General features: G+C 43.2%; 2 protein-coding genes across 2 annotated transcripts; one reads left to right on the top strand and one right to left on the bottom strand. All coding sequences in view use genetic code 11, as the record gives it.

The window, feature by feature from the left end:
* Positions 1-3,016: 3,016 nt before the first annotated feature.
* On the top strand, positions 3,017-6,108 carry EGR_09589 (hypothetical protein; the record flags this gene model as incomplete). Its single annotated transcript, XM_024498838.1, has 2 exons — positions 3,017-3,228; positions 5,799-6,108. 2 exons carry the CDS (start codon positions 3,017-3,019, stop codon positions 6,106-6,108), a joined length of 522 nt encoding a protein of 173 aa, XP_024346748.1.
* Positions 6,109-11,902: 5,794 nt separating this feature from the next.
* On the bottom strand, positions 11,903-19,211 carry EGR_09588 (putative cation-transporting ATPase W08D2.5; the record flags this gene model as incomplete). Its single annotated transcript, XM_024498837.1, has 22 exons — positions 11,903-12,181; positions 12,482-12,916; positions 12,991-13,079; positions 13,340-13,461; positions 13,548-13,698; positions 13,828-13,900; positions 13,985-14,314; positions 14,457-14,706; positions 14,806-15,151; positions 15,248-15,487; positions 15,568-15,724; positions 16,304-16,423; positions 16,560-16,835; positions 16,961-17,161; positions 17,357-17,676; positions 17,842-18,118; positions 18,193-18,327; positions 18,365-18,506; positions 18,644-18,726; positions 18,763-18,906; positions 18,939-19,106; positions 19,143-19,211. 22 exons carry the CDS (start codon positions 19,209-19,211, stop codon positions 11,903-11,905), a joined length of 4,407 nt encoding a protein of 1,468 aa, XP_024346747.1.
* Between the last annotated feature and the right edge of the window lie 693 nt (positions 19,212-19,904).

Here is a 19,904-nt window from a genome sequence, read left to right as displayed (position 1 = left end):
AGTGCTGCTTTAATTAAAAAAATCCGCACAATACACAAACATCATAATAAGGTTTAACTCTTCGGTTTGACTTTATGAGAACTGCAGGCTCCACCTTGGTACCTCTGTCGGACGGCGTGGCCCTCTGGTCATGACAGCAGCCCCCCACCCAGCCCTTCCAAGTGTCGGCAATGCACATTTTGTCCTAGTATGGGAAGTCCTAGTGCGCTAAACATTTATCAAAATGTTGATACCGAGGATGGGCCTTTATAAATGAGTTATAGGGGAAAAATAAAGCTTTGAAAGGGTTTTAAAACTGCTGAGCAAATCAGCCAAATTCCTGATTAAAGTAAAACTCATGTAGCCATACTACTTAAAAAATGACTTGCGATGCAAAGTGATTTATTTCCAAAGGTCAAATGAACCGACGTAGTACAAGTCACCGCCAAACGAACCATCCACTGTTCAACCTCACCTCCAAGACACACGCCACTTCAACTCCAGAAAATTAATAATTTGGAGGAATTAGTCTAGTTGAAAAATTACTTATTTTACGAAGAAATTTTGGACTGACTGACTGATAAACAGGGGTAAAATGTTTGAACCAATTTTTCATGTTTACTTAATTTTCATTGTGAAAATCCAAGTGGTTGTCCTACATCTGCTAAACATAATTCGCATTTTTTCTTAATTACATTTTTGTTTTCCTGTGTTGTTCAGATAAATGTGGTATTTCGATGGATTTGTCGCATATTGCAACCGACAAACATGATCCCGACTGCACCATATGTGACTGCAGAATTCCGCCTCCTCCGCACTTCCAATCTAAGGTTATTTTTGGAAGCTACATAAATGAAATGCTTCCAGAAGTCCATTTTCTGTAAAGGATTTTTACTATGGCAGAGTCAAGCAGTTACTAAGCAAGGCGAACTAACCCTGCGTAGTTGGGCAGATGCCGTGGGTTGTAGGTAGCGCTGTGACAGTGTGTGACACGGACGGCCGTTCCCACAGTTAATGCTTTTCCCACGCCTCTTGTCTTTTTCCACCTCTTGGTGTTCGCTGTTTGGTGGGGGAAAAAGGGGGCCTTGACCCTCGAGATGCCATTTTCAGCGTACCTTTCCCCACCCCATAGAAAAGCAATATTGCTAGGACCGTGGTCGGAGCAGCGAGGATGGTACCGGGTTAAATACCTTCAGGATATAATTCCTCATCACTAGATTATAATTACCATTATGTTCCAGAAGGATTGAAGGATTACCTGTGTGACAATGAAACAGATGACTAGCCTTCGAAGTATCTAAGTGTCTAAATTTTTAACCTACGTTGATTAATCATTAAGCGGAACTACTATTGTCTTTCCCAAACTACATTCTATATTTAAATAAATTCTAGGATGGCATTTTATGACCACTTGTTTGTGCTCAGTGAAAAATATCAAAGCATAATAGACAAAAAACACCAGGAAATGATCACAGAAGGCTAAATTGGGCGTAAAATCATTGACTTGTTACTGATGAGTGGATATTTTTCTCTCTTTGTGATCAAAGTTTATGACTTTCGTTGTTGTTTAAATTAGCTTTAATGCTCGTAAATTCTTTAAATAAAAGCTTATGTTAAACAGCTTAAACATTGAAGAACCACCAGGTCTGTTTAAAATTTTAAACAGATTCCTGCTAACCTGTAATGCAAGAGTCAATCCTGATTAGGAAAGAAGTCATAATGCCAGGGCGGAATATGCATTGCCGACGTACGGAAGGGCAGGGACGGGGGCTATTGGCATGGCTCGGAGGCCATTCCTCTCAGTGGAAGCATAAAGAACGAGCCTTGAGTGCTTGTAAAACTGAATCGAAGAGTTAATCTAATTAAGAATGTATTACATAACCCATCTTTTCTTTTAAGCATCTTTCCCCAGCGCTCCCCTAAGTTAACCTCCCGGGACGGCCATTGCAATGTAATCGGTGCCGTACAAAAAACATCGCGAAGCAAACACGGCAGCCATCGAATTTGCCTTCTACTGATCAGAAGCTTCGTCCCATTTGGGAAATGAACTGGGCGGAGGAGAATATGCAGGCTATCACGTATCTCTACCGCTAGCTGCAGCAACATCGTTCAAAATGCAGTCATTTAATGAATTAAGTGGTTAAAAATAGTTCTCTAGGAATGAAGTTTCGTGTCTATTTCTCCTTTACCACTTTTTTTTTACCTCAGTGTTGCCCAGCCATTTCTATCTATCTATCCCGGTTCTATCCACCTGGTAGAGAGGTGGAGGTGGTTTTGAGTGTCCAATTAATTGGCATCTTCATACAGCTACTGTTGGCAGATTCATAACGTAACTTTTCCAGATGATTCACGGCTAGTGTCACTAGTTGTTGATAGCATCCCTATTGAACACGAGACTGGGGTGGTTGCTGAAGGTGAACGTCATTCTCAACCCTTTTATTAAGGATTGTTACAGATTCTTCCATCCGCAGCATATACCCTTCTTCCACCAGGTCAAAGTTGAGCATTTAGGAAGTGGATTCAGAATTATTGTCCTTTAGGATTGGGTTTACTCTCCAATGCCATCAATGTAGCTCCCCAAATCTTTCCTGAAGTCGAAAAAAGTCATAATACTAGCGAGAATAGGTAATGCTGACTCATAGAAGCCCTGCGGACAACTGACAAGGTCCGGATTCTATTCCATGCGGTTGATTTACATTGGATGACTCTAAATTCTCCGCAAAATAAAAAAAAAGAGTAAAGTGGATCATCACCGTAGTACATATTACTCGACTTGTACCGAAAGGTATATGCTTAGGGACAAACAGGTCAATTTCATTGGATCGGTGAAATTTAATGCAGAATTACCATGGGAAGCATTTTGTCTAAAATAAAACACTCGAACCCACTCCATTAAAAGCAATTTCATTTGTAAACACTATGCCTAGTTTATCAAGTAGACTACGAAATCAGCTGCTCCAAATTCATCCATATTTAAAAGATTTGGCCTCAAAAAACACAATATTGTCTATCACCTGAACTCGTAGGCCAAACAAGCATGTTTGGAAATTTTTTACAGAAATATGACATAGTCAGCACATTCCAGCTTGCTGACGTCCAATACATTGCCGTCGCCGGCACTGCTGCTGTCACCGCAATCATTAGTTGCAACGGCATTAGGTTTACTGCCACCCGTTGCTTCCTCCCCCTTCCTGTCTTGAAGGTGATTGAGGAGGAGGAGGAGGCTGTGGACGGGAACCGGACACCTGGGTAGCTGTCTGGTCGTCAACAGAAATTTTATGCTCATGAAACCGAATACAGAGAATAGAAGGTTAGACAAATGTGTGGACTGTGTTCTCAATTACCACTGTGTGCATTAAACCAAGTTTTAAGGGGTTGGTTAAACTTAATACAATCAAATTAATGTATAATTTTCTTGGTCTGAGGGGGCCTACATTTTGAACAGACTAGAGTTAAGGAAAAGTATAGAACAGTGGGATTGCAATGGTTGATTGTTTTTAAATGACCCTGCTAACTGAAGCATTAATTAAACATGCGCTGTAAACGATGGAAATGTTCTGTTGAAGGTCAAGGTTTTCTAACTTAGTCCGTAAGGCAATCTGACCTTTCGTATTCAGTTACAAACCAGTGGAAAATATCTCAATGAAACCAAAGCTTTACTTCTATTATGCAAATTTGTCTTGCACTGTATTTTAGCCATTGCCTCTATACAGATTTTCCGACTGAGTAAAAGAGATCGAATGTTCCTCTGATATCAAACATTCATATATTACACAAAAACTGATTAGCAAAAGTGATTCGTGTCAGCACAACCAGCTACCAGAATCCCAGTCACAAAACTAAAAATTGTTACTAGCATTTGTACTCTGTAAAAATGTCGGACCTCATGTTGTCCTGACTGCGCTTGTCGCTTTTTATTCCTCTTCACGTGGGTGGTATGCATAGGACTGAATTCTCATGGGGAACGGGAATCTCCTGAACTTTTAAGTCCTTTTCTTTACCACCTGGGTGCCGCTTCTACGCACTTAAAAAATACTCGTGTACACTTGGTCTACATCGCTCGAGGTTGTCAAAAATTAGTAAACTGACAAGGAATGATAAACATACGTGTAAATATTTTCAACATCCGATGACAGAAAAATTGTTCACTTAAATCTACTGCATTAACTACAACTTCGTTGCTGAGAAATTAAATAAGCTTTATGGTCCCTCATTTTTAAACCCTTTTCATTTGCACCCTCCGGAATTTGCATTGTGCAGTTGAAATTAATCAGATTGGCAAAGGCATACTTATACGCTACTAAGTAGCATGTAAAATTAGACTTACTAAGCCTGATTTTTGACTTGACTTGATATTTGGGGCTAATCCTGGCACTCATGTCTGTGTAATAATACTGACTCATGCAAAATATAATAGAAAAATGAGACAAACTATTGCATTATGCCCAGTCTCAAATGTACTCAAAAATAAGTTTTACTAACCCTGGTAAAACTATCTAGAAATCCTCATAATTCCGCATTTAATGTATGAATAAAAAAATTGCAGCAAACATTCATGATTAATCATCTATCAGGCTATCTACCCATATTTTGACAATTCAAGAAAAATAAGGCCCTAGGTAAAACTACTGAAATTTAAACAAGTAGCATACACTTCCTAAAGTGATAGGGTAATTTACATGTGGATGTCAAGCTAGTGCTTTTCTTAACTTGATGCCCAGTACTGTGACTAATTTACCAAGAAGCCCATAGCTTAAAAAATCACTTCTCGTCTGTGTTGTGAGCTGATTTACAAAAACATTCTCTCGTGATTTCAAGACAACTAAATTTTACGATTCATATCAATTTATCTATCGTGGATATGGCTAATTTATTAGGTTGAGGTAACATTGCGGCGTTTAGAGTTCGCAAAACCTCCGTATTTACTATCAGGATGAGGACTTGTAAACAATGGGGTAGCGTGAACTCTGATGTGCATTTTGCCGCGACCAAGGCTCGAGGTGTCCAGGCGGAGATCAGAAGTAGTTGTACACATAAGCAACAATCAGAGCTGTATTTGATCAACACCTGTCCAGTAGCCGATTATACACATATCCATGTAAACTCTGTACCTCAACCACGTCCAGGAATGTACTTCTATTTGGTTCACGACCTTCGCCAGCAGTCTTAGCTTCTTTCTCTCATGGTCAAATTCCGTGGAAACATGGCAGTTAGTTACCTCTACAGGTCCACATCTAAATGGTCGGAAACTCGGTTGAATGCATATGGGTGTGTTGTCGAATTGCATTAGTTATGCATGAAACTACGGGAACTCTAAACGACCAAACGCAAAAGTACACCGAATTCGTTTAGAAAAGGACCTCTAATAGACGTAGAACAATGATTATAGTGAAGGCTTTCTTTAAAGACAGTCTCCCTTGTTCATTGCATGGAACTAACTAAGCACGGTGGTGAGGATTTTTTTCAACTTATGCAGGAAGAGTCACTCGTCAGTAGGAACGCTTCAAACTGAGGGCGATGGCTGACGAGCAATTAAAAGGCCGTTTGTTGGCCAATACACTGCATTTGTCTACCGACTCAGGCATCCGCACTCGTCTCTTGAGCAAGAATGAACAGGATAACCTATGAACCTATAAACCACAGAAATCGGATGGCACCACTTGCCACCCTCAAACATGAAGTCTCGATGATCGCAGGTAATCATAATGCAACAGTAAAAACCAGTCAATGATCCCTTGGCCGGAAGATTTATCAGATTCCCATCCGCATGCTTGAAGCCAACTTCATTGTCAAGAAGCACAGATACCGTAAACGCCCAGACGAGGATACAATGAAGAATGCTGTCATGCAGACAGTCATGAAAGCCCGTTTGAACAAGCAGTGAAGAAGCAGGAGCCTCGGACATACCTGTGCCAGCCACGTTTGATGGTGGAGTCAGGAGCAGCACGCGCTAGTGAGATTGCAACCGACTACCGTCTCCAGCACCAAAATTACACCCAAGTTGTCATGAGAAACCATTGGACCGTCACCGAGAGAATCAACTGTCCAACCCTATGGTCCAATTTCTCCGAAGCTCGAGACGACCAAACGAAGTTCAAGGCCAGTCTCAGGTTCCCGACCAATGCCTGATCGAGCACACATTCTATAAGCTAGCATCTTTCTAGAGTGTTCAAGAGGCCTGTTTGACGGGCTACTGTTATCCCGTTTGTGCTTTTGGCCCTTTTTGTCCCCCCACTTGAGCTTCACGGGCATAAACATCATAGGTTGGAGGGCGCCACATTCTTCACGATCACAATTACATCCAAGCTTTTAAAACATTTTAGCTTCTTAGCGATAAATGCTAGTATTTCGGATTACCATACTCTTTTTTTTTAACCAATAGTAATAATAAGAATACAGTGAAGCTAGGATGCTGGGTTCCCCACGTACCTGTTGCCCTCCACTTAGAAACCTATTCAAGGTCATAGATAATCTTATTTTACTGGTGGTATTTACGACACACTTCATCACAATAACTTATCAAGCGTAGGTTTTTCAGAAAAAAACTTCAAGAAGATTTGATTGCTTGTTAAACTCCGCGTTTTAGTTACTCCGGCATTTAATGGTATGGCTATGTGTATTTCCTCCCAGCGGCATTGCCTCCGAGGCATAGCGATTCCATTCTCATAGAATTAAATCCAGGAAAATTATGACAGCGACAAATCTTTTTAATCAACTAGCTCTAAGCATGCTTGTGTCTCTATGACACTGTTAAATTCACTTAGTTTTTAAAAAGGTTAAAGTTTTGATTCTACCTGCATTTGTCAAGTGGATTGTTGACACAATGCCCTTTCGATGTTGAATAGCCAGGGCAAATTGTTGTGCACTTTGGTCACAAACTCACCTGATAGTGGAGCACTTGCACAAGATTCTCTGTGTAGGAATTTAAATGGGCAATGTAGTGCCCTTAGACCACTATGAGGAGGGAAAAAAGCCCAAAACTCTGACTGAATATGTATTGCCGACGTGCAGAAGGGCTGAGAGCCCTAAGCGCGTGTCCCGAAGGCCATGCCGGTCAGTGGAAGTACAGCCAGCGGAGGCTTAAGTGCCATCGAAATAAAGGTGAAGGGATAAACAAGTAATCAGAGTATTCAGGCGCCTTCAAAAACTTTAACTTACCATTTGTAATCATCTGACCCACTAAATGGTACCCTTTTGAAGGGGAGAAACAAATACTCACCCCCTTCATGATCACGAGGCCTGTCTGAAAATGAGACCTTTGTATTTTGTTCGTTAAAAGCTGTTTAAACGGGACGAATGAAATTGGGGTGTTTTTTTGGTGTAAACATTGCAATGAAAAAAAAATCTACCTTTTCTTGTACTTGGGGGTGAGAATTGCCTTAGCACAAGTTACGGTGGGTATAGGATTACAGCGGGAAGAGCGCCTCGGTTAATGATAATGCAACCCAAATCCGAGGCTCACGAGCATCAGCTTTGCATCGTCATTTCATTAATGGCGAAATTTTGCAAGGTAATGGAGAAATTCGCATTATAATGGTGGTAATTCTGCTGGATAGCTACAAATGCCGAGATCTGGGTTGCATCGATGACTCGCTTAGGTGACAAGTGGAATATTATGAAAGGGTTAGCTGTAAAGTTGTTACAAGAACCAATGAAAAAAATAGCAGTTATTATTATGATTTTCTCATTGGACTATCTTCCTGCTCACTAGGAGAATATACTTGGTACACTGAGATATGTATCACCGCCATTAGTAGTCATTCGAGGTAAGTTCCGATTGCAGGGTGTGAGAAGTATGGTTTCACAGCTTCGTAGGAAGGTGTTCCTGTAGCTGGGTGTGACACTCTTTCAAGCAATCTGGTTTCAACTACGTTAGAGCGGTACTTAACCATTTGTCACTGGTGTTACCGAACTCCATTTGAATTGATGATGCGTTGGAGTGGATGATGAGAATCGAGGCGAACAAGAAGGCTGCTGGTGGCATGGCGTGTGCAACTCGTGTCACTCAGCCTCGCCTCCCTCCACTTACACTCAGTAGTCGGGCATAAGTGTTGGGGCGGCTAGACGCAGGAAAAATATGACAAGTATTATATAAAACTGCCTTTAAGTGCCTCAGTGATTTCGTCTATTGCAGGGTGACTAAGCTAGATCCAAAAATATAAACTTAAGTTAGTATTACTCGTTATTCATTTGTTTATCTCTCGATTTTGGTACCGGACCACCTAGAGACCCATTATTGTAGGTCCACCGATTGGTCTGGCCTCCGAGCCATGCCAATAGCCCTGACTGCGACTGTACGTTAAAAATACACATTCTGCCCTAGTAGTAGGTCCTCTTTATTCCTCAGAGAAGTCTCATTTATCGCATTGGCTGAAGCATTGTAGAATTCAGGTGGAAAGCATTTTAATGGGGTAATAATTTATTTTTACACGAAAGTATGAGAACCAACGCGATTGTCCGCTGTTTCTGGTGGGAGATTTATTGATAGCACAAATAACTTAGGCATATTTTTTTCACTGAAATTGATAGTGCGATGGTATAAGGCATAATGCTTGAGCGGAATATCTATTGCCGACGTACAGAAGAGCTGGGGATGCTACTGGTATAGCTCTGAGGCCATTCCGCCAGGCAGAAGTACAATTATGGTGCCTCCAGTACCCAAGAAACCAAAAGGAAAGGAAACATGAGTAATCAAGGTATTACCTAGCCGCCCTGTCCTTGTACTCATCAACCCCAATTCTGTCCTTGCCATCACAACGCAGTCGATGCAGTGAGACAAACACCCCTTGACCAAGAGCATTAACCGTCGAATTTGCGCGCAATTGAGCGGATACCTGACCGTAACATCACTGCTCCCTCCTGGCAATTCCATTGGATCTCAAGTTTCGTCCTGTTTAGGGAATATGTTGGTCATCCGGTATGTTCATCGCTGGTCGTCGTAAGGACACTGACCTAAGAGATGAGTCATTTAATAAGGGTCGAGGTTTGAAATAGTGCCAAGTGGAAACAAGGTCTCGCATCTGCTCCTCCTTACCACGTCGCTCTCAATGTGGTGCTATCCAACCATATCTACCATTTGGGTTCTACCCGTCTGGTGAAGAGGTGGCAGTGACTTCTTTATACAGGCACCGCAGACGACTCCGATTATTGCCGATTCAGTTGTAGCCAGCATTCCTAGAAAATACGAAAATGATGTGTCTGTCAAAGGTGGCCGTCAATTTCAGCCCTTCTGTAAGGGATCTTCACGGATCCTCCCATCCCCAGGATATGCCCTTCTTCCACCACGTTGTGGTTCAGAATTCAGTAGTAGAAATCCAGGTAGTTCCCTTTTAAGATCGGGTTCACTTTCCACTGCTACCAATGCAGCGACATGAGTCTTTCCTGTGGACAAAGCAAGCTGTAATATCTGGACAGAAAAGGGGGGGTATTGAAATGGCCTGAAGACCATGCCCCCCAGAGGACGTTCAAAGGCGGGGCCTTAAGCGCCCGTAAAACCAAAACGAAAAGTTAAATAATTAAAGCATTGCACTAAAACCGAACAAGATTTTGATCCGGGCACAAAAGTTCTAGGCCATGAAATATTTGCAGTCATTAGGAGTAGTAAGTTCGGCCTTTCCACAAATTTGCTTTAACCTTCTCATGGAAACATTGGTCATCACAGCCCTTAAAACGATACTACTTAAATGCTAACATATGCGACTTATTCAGATGAAAAAAATTTGTAATTTACTTTGTGAAAAAAAGTTCACCAACCAGTCTGCATCACTATTTAGTACAAGCAGTTTCTATGAAGTGACGAAAACCACGTCGCACACATGACATCATCTACGAACGCACAACTAGAAATGTGCAACTGTCACATTCTCAAATAAACTGAAACGCTTAGGGATTCATAAAACAACAAATTGTCCCTGTCTTATGATAGCTTGAGACTTTTGTAAGCCACAGGAAGTTTGACGTGGAATTGAAAGCACAAACTATGGAGGCGTCTGCCATTCCTGTTCTACTAGCCGGGCAGCGCAGAGGCTCTGCAAATTTATCACTCTCAATTGTCACCAGACATTTCATGCATAAAATTAGGATTTTGAGCTTCGTTTTACCTAGGCGTATTAAAAAATGACAAGCACTTTCAACATCTAAGGTAATTTATAAAAGCCACTTCAATCGTGAGGCACTATTTGGTTGAGGCAGCACTGCAACCCCTTCTACTTCAAGCCCCCCAAATATTAACAACAATTCACTCACAAAGGATTAAATTGTTGTGAAGAGATAGACTCAATCTTTGCTTTGAGGCTGGCAGATAATGACAACAAAGAGTAATGCTCCACAATTGCCTGAGGTTTCTTATGTAATAGGTGATCAATGTTTTCTTGTTTTTCTCGTCTGTCATAGGCTGTTGGAGGACAATGTCTCACTGAAATTGTCTATTTTAGTTTGTCCAAACATTTCGAATCTTCCAAACTATTCACTCTCCGTAGATTTTACAAGCTTCTATATAACACGTTGCCTTCACAGAACGTGCCGTGAATAAACCAGCGGTGAGCTCCGGTGTGGACCAATCTCATGCTCATTCACATGATGCGTGATGTGCCCTCGCTGAGGCGAGAGGTCTGCAACGCGTAGGTTGTTGTTGTGAGAACCCACCAGGTGGGGGTCAGCAGACGCACATAACGCAACAGCATCCACACCGTGTACGCCATCGTAACGTAAACTGAGACTCATTTGGTAAAAAAAACCCAACAGTCGCATGGCACCTTTTCTATGTATAGAAATAAGCATGAATCTTGTGTGCTGACGTAAAGGTGTGGGTGGTGATGGTGGTGACATGGAAAGGCAGAGCGTGTTAAACGTTATCGGAGATTAGTGAGCCTGGTGGAGGCCCTGTGGTGAACCGCAGAGAATCACACTTTTTGACACATCTTACAGTGGTGTGGCAGACACGAATCTAGCGAACTGAAACACTTTTAAAATATGCCATTCTTTTTATGAAAAAGGGGCAGAAATATTGTGTCCTAAAACCGCTTTTCATCTCGGCTAAATTTCCACGTTTTTTGACATGAAAAATTGATCAATTTTTAATCTATTTACATATACCACATTAAACTGTCCCTTAGGGAAGATACATCACACGCGTCCTGCGTCAGAGAAAAAAATGAAACATTTAAATGTTTTAATTTAATGGGAAATAATCAAGTGGTCTAACATTTAGAAGCCATTCAAGAATGCAGCCTCCTCAGTCCTTCCTGAAGTCGTAGTAGACCATACCAATGAGGGGCAGAGCCTGTGATGTCAAGTGGGGAAGCCAAGTTGAGGGGAAGATGCCGCGACTAAACAATAATTAGATCACTGCAAGGTGAAGAACCACTGACTCACCTCCGGCTTCCCAAAAGTAGATTTCTTTCATTAATTTATAAAATTACCAACTGAAGTAGAAGAAGCTGACCAAGTTGTTGTAAGACCCACTACCTGCCAAACTAATCAAACTGTACCTTGATCCATCTAGGAGCATTTGAAGATCTATTGGGGTCATTACGCAGGTGCGCGACCCCAACATCTGCTCCTGTTCAGCTAACCCAACATTTGTCAAGCAACCCCTCCCATTTGTTACTCACGTAACAGTTATCACCAATTCGGGGCGAAAAAGGACGTTTTTTGTCCATCCAGGCGCAGGCCTAAACCGCCCTCGTAAATATATGTATGTGCATAAAAACAGTAAATAGGGACACATTTCAAGAGGAAAGGAAAAGATAGTAAGAGAATAGTGAAGTAAAAATGGGACAATATGATATGATGTAAGAGGGACACAACTTCTACATGGGGAGTAACGGCAGCCAATAGCGAGGGGGCGGGTTGCTGAGCAAACCCCAGAGGGGAGGTAACTGGCACGGCGAGAGCGGTAGGCAAGGCCATACAAGAAGCGATGCTAGGAAAGTCCCGGATCATGCAGGGGGAGAACGGGAATCTTATCGGCATCAGCAGGCCCTTTGCGCTGATCGCAGGTACTGCTTTGAGTGCGGTGGCGCGAGACGTAGAAATAGTTCTGACGCGTGCCCTTGGAACCTGCTCCTTCAGTAGTTGCAGGCATCCCTGAAGGCTGCTCAGAAGCACTGTCCCCAGGCATTTGATGAGCCCCGTCGTGCTCACGGTTTTTCATCAGGCTGCGCAGCTCCGAGGCTTCCAACGATCGGGATCGATTGTGGAACTAACAAGGTTGATAAGCACGCCTACATTAATGACAATTTAAGACCCTTGAATCGACCCAAACATCAACCATACTAACCACCGGTGAGGGCAGAGTGAGTTAGCTGGACAACACACTCATGCACACTTTGAAGAGTGATGGTGAGCCAAACACAATTTGCGTGCATTTCAGGAGCGGTGATATAAACTACGATCACCTAAGTTCCAAAACATCCTCCATTGACAAGTCTTAGTTGGGAAAGTGCAAGGGTGATAGGAAAATTTCAAGTACAATGTTCCACTGAGTTAGTGGATGACCTACATGCGAGCTAGAGTGACGGCGTCTGCGACCAGAAGCAACGAAAGCAGCACCACCAGAGTCGCGCACCCGGACTGGATCATGGTTATCATCCTCACTGCAAAAAGAACAAGAGTCGTCGCGCACTCGGTCACCGGAGAAACAGTGTGCAGCCTCCTGTTGCTGCTCCTCAGCAAAGAACTCCGTCCTAATGTCCTGAATGCTCGCAGAACGGATAACGGGCGGCCAATCACCCGCCATTCGATCGATCTCCTCGCGAATACGCTCGTAGTCCTTACGCGCTACGTAGCGCGGGAAGAGGGTCTTCTTGAGCTCTCGCATGTGCCGACGGAAGGCCACACCTTCCACCAGCATCTCAATCAGGGAGCCGAGCAGGAAATTTGCCAGGGCAATTAGTATCAGCATAACACGCACCGTGTAGGATGGGAACACCACCAACTGGAGACAGAACAAAAAACTGTCAATGAGGGCAAACATCGACGCTGAATCGAGGGGGGAAAAAAATCACGCACAGTCATGAAATTCAGTAGAGCTTCTCCTTGATACAGGTTGATCAAGAGGTTAGTTCCCAGGACGATAAGGACATTGGCCAGGAAGAGGTCTGAAAACACACAAAACAATCTAGTTTAGAAAATTTAATGAAATCAGAATGCAGTCAGAACACCGTCAGGTTCACTTTAAAGCACACGTTTAGGCATAGCTTGGGTACTTGAGGACCAACTTAGATCGCAGTGCCAAAACACAAAGTAAAGCTATTTTCAAGGATTTTGTAAAATCGCACCAAACAGGCCATGCGGATAATGATGATGTGTGCCAAAAAACCTACACACCCAGGTGTACAACACAGCGCGTGGAACTTACAATTCGTGTATATTCTTTGGCGATATGGCGGTCCTTTAGAGAAAACTACGGCGAGTAGTATATACTGATAGCAGGAGATAAGGAATATTGCCGTATTTGTCATCTCGCCCTCTTCAAACGCCCTACAAAGCCGTGGTTAACACCCTGGGTGAATGCCTTGCATTGGGTTGATTAAAGCACCCGAGGAGGGAAAAGGTAGAACACCTACCAAGGCTGAGAGCCAATGTAGAAGAAAGTGGCTAACTGAGTGCCTATAATTAGAAGCAACTGACTGCCTAGTGACAGGAGGGTCGTTGTGGAGACGAGACGCATTGTTGGGGGTTCTGGTGAGAGACGTCCGTAAGCCTTGGCGTAGCTGACTGAAGACAGAACAAAGTATGCCGATCAAAAGTTAACAAGCATTTAGGTTTATTCGGAGGAATTTAGGCAAGTGGCTAGTTGTCACTGTGGCTAACAGAGATGTGGACTACAAAAGGAAAGAGACTTACAAGTAACGCCAAGAGAAGTGATGACAAACAAGTCGATGTAGAGAAATTGCATATCTTCGAGTGCTGCGTTAACCTACAATGAGTAAATCGGGCACTGCATTCTAACAGAGAATACAATAAAACAAAAATAGTGGAGAAGACGCGAGATATGACCTACAACGTAGAGTATGAGAACGCTGGTAAACTGGGTGATAGAGTAGCCCATCATGAACTTGAAGGTGCCAAAGCTGGTGGCCAACGCACAGCGACCCTCACGGATGAGTCGAGGCACACAGCTGATATTCTGCAGGCCAGAGGTGAAGGGACTAGCCACGGACGCCTCGGCCTGACTTAGTGCTATACCAGCATGTGCTGCTTTCAACGCACCGCAGTCATTCGCCCCGTCACCGCACATCGAGACGGAGTAGCCCACGCATTGCAGAGCCTCCACTAGTTGAGACTTCTGCTCCGGTGAGAAGCGAGCGAAAACTGTGCCTTTTACCACGAGCTAGGAAGGAAGGCGTACAAAGAGATCATTTAACCTTCCCTACTAGTTCCTTTGCGCTTCGTTTCGCAAACAAAAAAGTTCCGCACCTAGCTTAAATTGCTAAGTAAAACCCCCCGTTTTTTTTTAGAGTAAGGATTCTAACCTTGGGAATGAGAGAGGGAAAGTGCTCGCGAATTATAGCCCACGTTTTGCCCGAAAGTGCCAGGTGAAAGTCGGGTCGATCGACCATGCGCAGAGTGATACGATGCCCCAATTTGGCGCGTCCAGGCAGTCGATCAGCGTGCATTTGTTGAGCCCTCTCGTTTCCCTTCTCCCCGCTGGAAGCGGCCCCGTAAGCCTCCACATCATTCTCCACGCCTCCACTGGAAGATGAGAGGATCCGTTTTCGTCTTCTACAATAATCATACCAATCATTCGAACCGCGTTGCGAGTAAAAATATTTGTAAATTGTGCACACACAAAGGTTGTGCACAGTTTAACGCCTGACTCACAAGCACGGCAGCCACCTAGCGATTGTAGAGAGTCGCCGAATGACATTCAACTCCTCCTCACTTTCAAGGTCAGACGTCTGCCTTTTTGATGCGGTAGTCACCTCCGTCACGGGTTTGTGAAGGTCCTCAGCATAGTGAAACTGCACCAAATTCTTCCACAACTCCACCGAATCATCGGGAGTCGAAGACCCCCCACCCGAAATGTGCGAATCTCCGCTAACCTCCTCTAGCATTGCGCTTTTTGATGGTCGTTTCGGTGATTTTGCAGAGACGATAATGATGCGATCCATCTCATCAATCATTTCACAATCGCGAGCAACCGAGAGAGCAGTGAGCATGTTATCACCTGGAAGAAGTGAGGAGGAGCATATTGCATCTTTACTGAGCTCCAGCTATACGGTAAACCCCAAGAAAGGAGGAAAAGGAATAGAGCTTAACCCACCAGTAACCATAACAGGCCGAATACGAGCTTCTTTGAGAAGTTTGATTACGGGAGCGCTCTCCGGCTTGAGGCGATTCTCCATCACTAGCAGACCAAGGAACTGTAGTTGACGTTCGATGCTGGTACGTTGGAGACGCATGACTCGGGTGTAGGCCACTCGAAGCGGCCGCCAGGCTAGAGCGAGCACGCGGTAACCCTCACGAGTGTATTCTAGCAACACCTTGTGGAAGTCGCGCGGGACTAAAACAGTTAGGAGGGGGGTTCAAATAAAGGAATGCAACTGTAAATTTTTGCTCCTTTCTAAAAGCTTTCCAACTTACGCGTCTCCTTCCGGCAGAGGGTTTCGATCATCTCAGGCGAGCCCTTTGTGTAAACACAGAAGTGGCTTCCGTTGAGGGCCCTCGCGATAACGGACATTCGTTGGAGCGTTGAACTGAATGGGAACTGTCGCACAATACCAATCTCGTAGGGCAGAGTCTGTAAACAAGTTATGCAGCGTACCTTGGGCATTCACTAGCACACAATGGCGAAAAAAAACTAAGTAATCAGTACCAGTTTTTAAAACACGAATTTACCTTGAATTTAATTAGAGCGTGAAATGAGGTAAACGGAAATACAAAAAATTTTCGAAGATCGCATATCAGTGTGGTGATTGGGGTCACAACGACAACAGTTGCATTATTTTCTCGTGCTCAGTGTTTCGCATGATAACCCAACAAATACATGTATATTCAATAATAAGCATTAAAATTAAATAAAATTGGATGCACCCGAGAAGTACAACGAATTAAAACTTAACACTCGTCTCATTTGCCATGATAGAAAGAACCTTTGAGATGTACGCACAGTTTCACCATCACACAAAGACCTTTTGATTGCATCATTTACTGAAAGCTATTTAGTCACTCTGGCAAACGCTAAAACAAAAGAAGAACCTCAAACCGATGTCGAAGAGAAGAGCCATTATTAAGCTCGATAAATGAACCAAAACCATTACGCTTTAGGCTCACTAGCTTCATAAAAGCGAATCCTTGCATAAAAGGGGGAATAACGTACTTCAACCTCAGCCAAATTGGCACTCGAGACCTCAGTAGACGGTGATACACGAGGTCGAACGATGGCTGGAATGGTCATCTCGAATTTGCAGTAATCCTCCGAAATCTCCTCAGTAAATTCCTACAGGCGGTAAATCGCAAGGCAATGCACATTCACAGACCACATATAAGTGGTACAAAAAAATTTTAAGCCTCTAACGAGCGTAGGCCTACACGTTTAGCGCACCTGCCGACTATCAACAAATGTGTGTTCATACTGAACTTATGCAGTGTTCTTGAAAAGAGGTCAAGTAAATCGGGATTTCAGAAAGTGTTCGAAAATCTACCCAATTGGTGGAGAGGAACATCTTCAAATCCAGCGGATCACCGGACAGTTCGCCTCCAATTCTGGTGAGGGAGTGACAAGTTGCCATAGTTTCAAGTAGGGGCCCCTGCGGCAGCTCACTCGGTTGTGCTACGGGTTTCTCGAACGTTCCATCTCCGTTGGAGATGACACCCCACAGGTCCAAACCATCTTCCGTAATTGTACCGGTCTACGAAGATAAATGAGACTATTTCCATAATTACGATGATCGTGATAAAAAAACGCTGTCACACACTCAAGACCCCCCTCTAAATACGAATAGAACTCAACACTAAAAGTGCGCCACATACATACCTTATCAAAGCAGGCAACGTCGATGATACCACAGACATTAATAACGCTCGGATTGATGCAGAAAATGTTCTTCTTCTTGAGGCGACCTTGAGCGAACGCGATGCCCACAGTCATTGCAACGGGCAGTGCGGGTGGAACTGCTACTGTGATTAGATCGAATGCTCTTTTAACAACAACACCTGGCTCTGTCCCATTTCGCAGCTGGAATACACATAAGTATTACTTGTACACATCACAGATATTTGCATTTAAAGTAAGGGTCCAGACGTTTTGAATGTATCACAATGATAAGTGGTTACGTTCGGATGGTATGACTGCAGATTTCCGACTATACCAATTTATTCAAAAGCCATTTAGCATGACAAAAGCGCTCCAAAAGCGCAGGTATCCACCTACCAGTATGTAGACAGAAAAGGCGAAGCCCCCCAAGGATATAAGAGCGAGGACTCCAACAAAACGATTGACATCGCGAGTGAATTTAAACTTCATGGGTTTGGGAAAGAGGATAGCTCGGACCATCTCACCCTTGGCGGTGCGAAAACCGGTGCGCACAACCACAGCGGTGACCTTCTGGTCGGCAAAGTTACGGGACTGGATAACTGAGGTGCCACAGAAGAGGACACTCTTGGAGGAAGCCTTCAATTCGAATGGTGGCGAGGCGCAACCGGCGCCCCAAGATGCAACAAATGGGATTTTGGTCACTGGAACGCTTTCACCTACATTCAAAACGAATAGAACGATATAGGACACAAATGCAGCTCCGCTATTCTTCAATAGAATATACATAGTCATATCTGTGTAAGGTTTCGGCTTGCATAGCATGAGGACATTTGAGCTTTTGATAAGATCCAATTTAAAGTTTAGCATATGGTAAGACTAACCAGTTAGCGTGCTCTCATTGACGATACAATTGCCCTGAAGGAGAACAGCGTCACAGAACATATGACACCCATCCCGAGGGATTTCAATGATATCACCAGGCACAAGATCAGTTGAATTAACGGAAAAGAACTCTGAAAGGATTGTAAGGGGTTGGACATGTGAAGAGACGAATAGAAAGAGGCAGAGTGTAGAAAACATACTTTGATGTCCATTGACTTCGCGGCAGAGATTCACGGTGCCATACGAGGTGACAGTCTCGCGAAGAGCTTTCTCATTCTGAAGAATGGAATAGGATTTAAACAAGCAATAGAAAAGCGGCTTTTAAACTAAGCAAATTTTAGCCAGAATACCCTTCTCAAGTCGCAAATATTCCAAGACAGCGACATAGCCGAAATGATAAGAATAGCTGCTGCGTAGTAATAGTAAGAATCACAGAACCATAAGATGCAACTTGCCAGTTGGAAGACATAGAATTGATTAAGGCCCTATGGAGTTGTCATTTAATTTGGATTATATTCAAACCTCTTTTAAGAGCAATTGGCCGACACTTCGCCTTGGAATGGGAATATCATTCACATCGTATACAGATCTACGACAAGCTACTTCGCTTTCAACAAGTGGCTGAGCATTAACGATATCCGATGATGGCCGTTCATCCCAATTGCTGTAGAAAGAAAAAAATTAAGGACAATAGTCAAACAAAGTCAGTGGTAAAGTTTTACGCCATCATTCCTGGCAGCATTTTCAAACCAACTTCGATGTTAACAAAAACAAGGACTTTTGCCTAAGGGAAAAACTCACGGTAGCAAGTAGTAATGTTCATCCTCATTATTCAGAACATATTTTAGATTCTTGTAGTAAATCCAAGATTGGGTCGGACCATCCTGGGAAAATAATACAAGATTTACAATTCTACCTACGATATTGTTCTGCGAAGTTTCCGCCGTGAAAAACTGCGATGTATCAGACAAGGCACTGGAGTATGTGCTACCCGAATCATTAACCTCTAAAACAGATCGCAAGGCTCTTCTCACATCAACGGTATAGAAAACACCGCTGCTATCCTAAAAACATGTTACAAAAGTATAAGACAAACCTTGATAAGGAACATATCCGCATCCTTGATTTTACAAGAAGACATGATGAACCGAATATGCCACTGAGGAAACCATTGAAACACGAGTCGAAGGAAAAAAACCGTTAGGATATAACATATCCACTTCCTCACTGTCACCAATTTTGAGTATCGAAATGCCCACATATCCTAAATCATTACGATTAAAAGAGAAAAAGAACACACCGATAAACTCCCATCAGCGTCTGAAATAAGGCAGTGACGTTCGTCATCGTTGACGTCGAGGCGACACATAATTCTCAGTCATGAAGCGAAGGAAGCCTAAAATCTGCTCTGGACAGCCCTGAGCTCCGTAGCACCAACACGGGAACCTGCACCCGGACCTAACTGAAACAACTAATTTTGCCGCACACATTATATTGGTGCTCAACAATCGTGATGCAGTAAAACTAATGCACTCCCTCTTTAGTTTTGTAAGAAATATTTTCTAAAAAATTATAAGGGTTATTTTAAATTGATTAGTTAAATATAAAGTTATTTGATAGCCAGTGAACAGAATGACTGGGTTCAGAGGCTAAAGAAACTAAGGGACCCGCATAGTCAGATACATGTCGAAACAAATACCCAACCTCAACAATAATGCAAAAGTTGTAGAACAGATTTCTAAGTGTCTAACTATTTATTGGCGTTTGCAGTTTGTAGTGGAAACTTATTGTAGCGTCCCAAAACTCCCTGAAGACAAAAGAAGACAAAATACTCGGGCAGAATATATATTCAGCACAGAGAAGGTGTCTGAGCTATTGGCATGGCCCGAAAGGCCAGCCCACCCAGCGAGGTACAAGGGGCTAATTCAAAGTACAAAAGTGGTGCCCCACCAGTGCCGAGGGATAAACCACTATCGTATTACATTATTGCCAATCACCAAAAATGTTTTGGATCATAGACATATTTTGCGATTATCCTTTCGACCTTACGTTAAACTAGAAG

The sequence above is a fragment of the Echinococcus granulosus genome (genome assembly GCF_000524195.1).
Source record: "Echinococcus granulosus chromosome Unknown EG_S00155, whole genome shotgun sequence".
NCBI classification, from domain to species: domain Eukaryota; kingdom Metazoa; phylum Platyhelminthes; class Cestoda; order Cyclophyllidea; family Taeniidae; genus Echinococcus; species Echinococcus granulosus.
This window is presented reverse-complemented; position numbering and strand designations above follow the sequence as displayed.